Source organism: Varanus komodoensis, unplaced genomic scaffold (assembly GCF_004798865.1).
Source record: "Varanus komodoensis strain SLA01 unplaced genomic scaffold, ASM479886v1 scaffold356, whole genome shotgun sequence".
Lineage (NCBI taxonomy): Eukaryota > Metazoa > Chordata > Lepidosauria > Squamata > Varanidae > Varanus > Varanus komodoensis.
This window is the reverse complement of record NW_025335867.1, coordinates 51,608-54,320: the sequence shown is the minus strand read 5'-3', so window position 1 is coordinate 54,320 and position 2,713 is coordinate 51,608. Positions and strand designations below refer to the sequence as shown.

The following is a 2,713-nucleotide window of genomic DNA, read 5'->3' as shown; positions in this document are numbered from 1 at the left end:
TCCCTGTCATTCATGCACCTGCATAGCTGTAAAAGAGTATAAAAATCCTGCCTTCAACCTGCTCAGTACCACACTCTCACGAGTGCATGGTTCCGGCCGGCAGGTAAATAAATCTCTCGGTAATTCCAATCAGTCTCTGGTCTCGTCTGTAAAATCGCTCCACAACATTTGGAGGCCCCAGCGAGATAGAGACCACTGGTCTTGCCTCCCCGACACCGGGAACGAGCATCTTGTGCCTCTACCCCGGGTCGGTGGGACGTCTGACTGGCCGAGAGAGAAATTACCGGTAAGTGCGCACGGCGGTTACCCGCCATCTGTTCTGAATATCTGCAGATCTGGTATTGGAAAGAAACGCCTGCTGGACGCAGCGCAAAGGCTACTTTCTGGTCGGAGGCGAGACGTCGTTTCTGGCCTCAGTTCCTGTTTAGGTTGTGCATCTGTTTAGATCGTCCGTCTTGTCTGTCTTGTTGCTGTCTATTGTCTGTATTGTCTGTCTTGTTGATGTTTTGTCGTCTGTTCTATTTGTCTGTCACTTGAGTGATCTTTTTCCTCAGGACGGGAAAATGGGGCAGGGTCAGTCCGTCCCGACCACCCCCCTGCAATGTCTTCTGAATAACTTTTCTGATTTCTTTAAAAGGGCTTCAGGATTCGGGGTCCCCGTCAAGCCAGGAACCCTCCGGACCCTTTGTGAATTAGAGTGGACCACTTTTGACGTAGGATGGCCCGCAGTAGGCTCTTTTGATTTGATCTTGATTAGGAACGTCGAGGCTGTGATCCTTGGGAGTCCTGGACACCCAGATCAGATTCCATATATAGAAACATGGCTGGACATCGCCAAGGTGAAGCCCGGTTACATTAAACGATGTCAACGGAAACTCCCAGGATCCACATGCCCTTCTCTCCTTACGGTGAAAAAGGGAGGAGAACCCTGCGTCAGGTTGCCCCTTACCCCATCCACGAAACCCCGCATCCTCATGGATGATCAGGCGGGGCCAGAAGATACCCTGGACACTTGGACACAACCACTGCCCTATGCCCCGAGTTCCCAGGCTTCCGGGAGCCCGCCCCACACTACCCCCAGCCCGGCCCGAATGCGGAGTGGACTTCCGTATGGCCTCTGCCCATCTGTCCCTCCGAAGTCTACTCTGCCCTTGCCATCCTCTGGCCACGGGGACAGACGGGTGTCGTCGGCCTCCCCCAATACCGGCCCTGAGCCCGCCACTCTATTGCCCCTCTGGGAGCTTGCCCCTGCGCAGGGGACGGGCCGCCCGTTCATGGTTTATGTCCCTTTCTCCACAAGTGACCTGTATAACTGGAAGCTACAGAATCCTCTTTTCTCTGAAAAACCTCAAGGTTTAATCTCGTTGTTAGAGATGATTTTTCACACACACCGCCCTACTTGGGACGACTGCCAGCAGCTCTTGCAGGTTCTTTTTACTTCCGAGGAGCGCGATCGGATTCACCTCGAGGCTCGGAAGCAGATTTTTGGCGCAGGTGGTCAACCCACCACTGACCCGGTTATTCTGGAAACGAGCCTCCCAGCCCAACAACCCAACTGGGATCCGAATACGGTTGCTGGGGAGGGAGCTCTGACCCGGTACCGCCAACTTCTCCTCCAGGGCCTCCGCGGCGCAGCGCGGAAACCGACCAATTTGTCTAAAGTAAGTGAGATAGTTCAGAGCCCCCGGGAATCCCCTGCAGCTTTCTTGGAACGCCTACTTGAGGCATATAGGCAATACACACCTATAGACCCACGAGCGCCAGAAAACGCGCGGACAATTAACATAGCCTTTGTTACACAATCGGCACCAGACATTAGGAAAAAGATTCAAAAGCTAGACGGGTTCGAAGGGAAAAACCTCAGTGAACTAGTTGAGATAGCTCAGAAGGTTTTTAATAATCGTGAGGATCCAGAAGTTGCAGGCACGAAGAAATTAACCAAAGTCGTTTTGGCGACCATGCAGGAAACTAGCAATAAGAATCGGGGGGCTCCCCGGAAGGGGGGTCGCCCCCGCCTAGAAAAAGATCAATGCGCCTACTGCAAGGAGAGGGGCCACTGGAAAAACGAGTGTCCCCGCAAGAAGAAAATGAACCAAAAAGAAAAGAGTCTCCTCACCCTTGAGGAAGACTGAAGGGGCCAGGGCTCTGTCAATTTAGGCCCCCAAGAGCCCTTGGTAACCTTAACTGTGGGGGGCCGCCCGACTACCTTCCTGGTAGATACGGGGGCAGCTCACTCGGTCCTCCGGGAGGGGGTTGGCCGTCTTACCGAAGAAAAGACTCAGATCATAGGGGCAACGGGACGACCCAGGGCGTACCCTTGGACTTCAGCTCGAGTGACTGATCTGGGAAAAGGGACCATAACTCATTCATTCTTGGTGATCCCCGAATGCCCCTTCCCCCTCCTGGGACGACACCTCTTAAGGAAACTGCGGGCTTCGGTGTCGTTCCAAGAGGACGGCACCCACCTCAGCCTAGGGTCTCCGCAGCCTGCTGCCCTTCTGCTCACTGTACCCTTGCAAGACGAGTATCTCTTCTTCGAAAGTCAGGCGATAGAAAGCCCCTCTGAGGCTTTAAAAGAACTCCAAAAAGAAGTTCCAGGAGTATGGGCCGAAAACCCTCCTGGTCTGGCGGCTCATCAGCCACCCGTCGTGGTACAGGTCAGTAGTTCGGCTACCCCATTCCGGAAACCCCAATACCCCATTCCAGCCAGGGC

The 2,713-nt window shown here is 54.1% G+C and overlaps 1 protein-coding gene across 1 annotated transcript in view; it reads left to right on the top strand.

The window, feature by feature from the left end:
- Positions 1-322: 322 nt before the first annotated feature.
- LOC123028159 overlaps positions 323-2,713 on the top strand; it is a gene marked incomplete at its 3' end in the record, with an annotated part of 4,059 nt that continues 1,668 nt past the window's right edge. Inside the window, 2 exon segments of the mRNA XM_044439703.1 lie at positions 323-2,106; positions 2,521-2,657. Coding sequence (XP_044295638.1) covers positions 564-2,106; positions 2,521-2,657 — 1,680 coding nt within the window.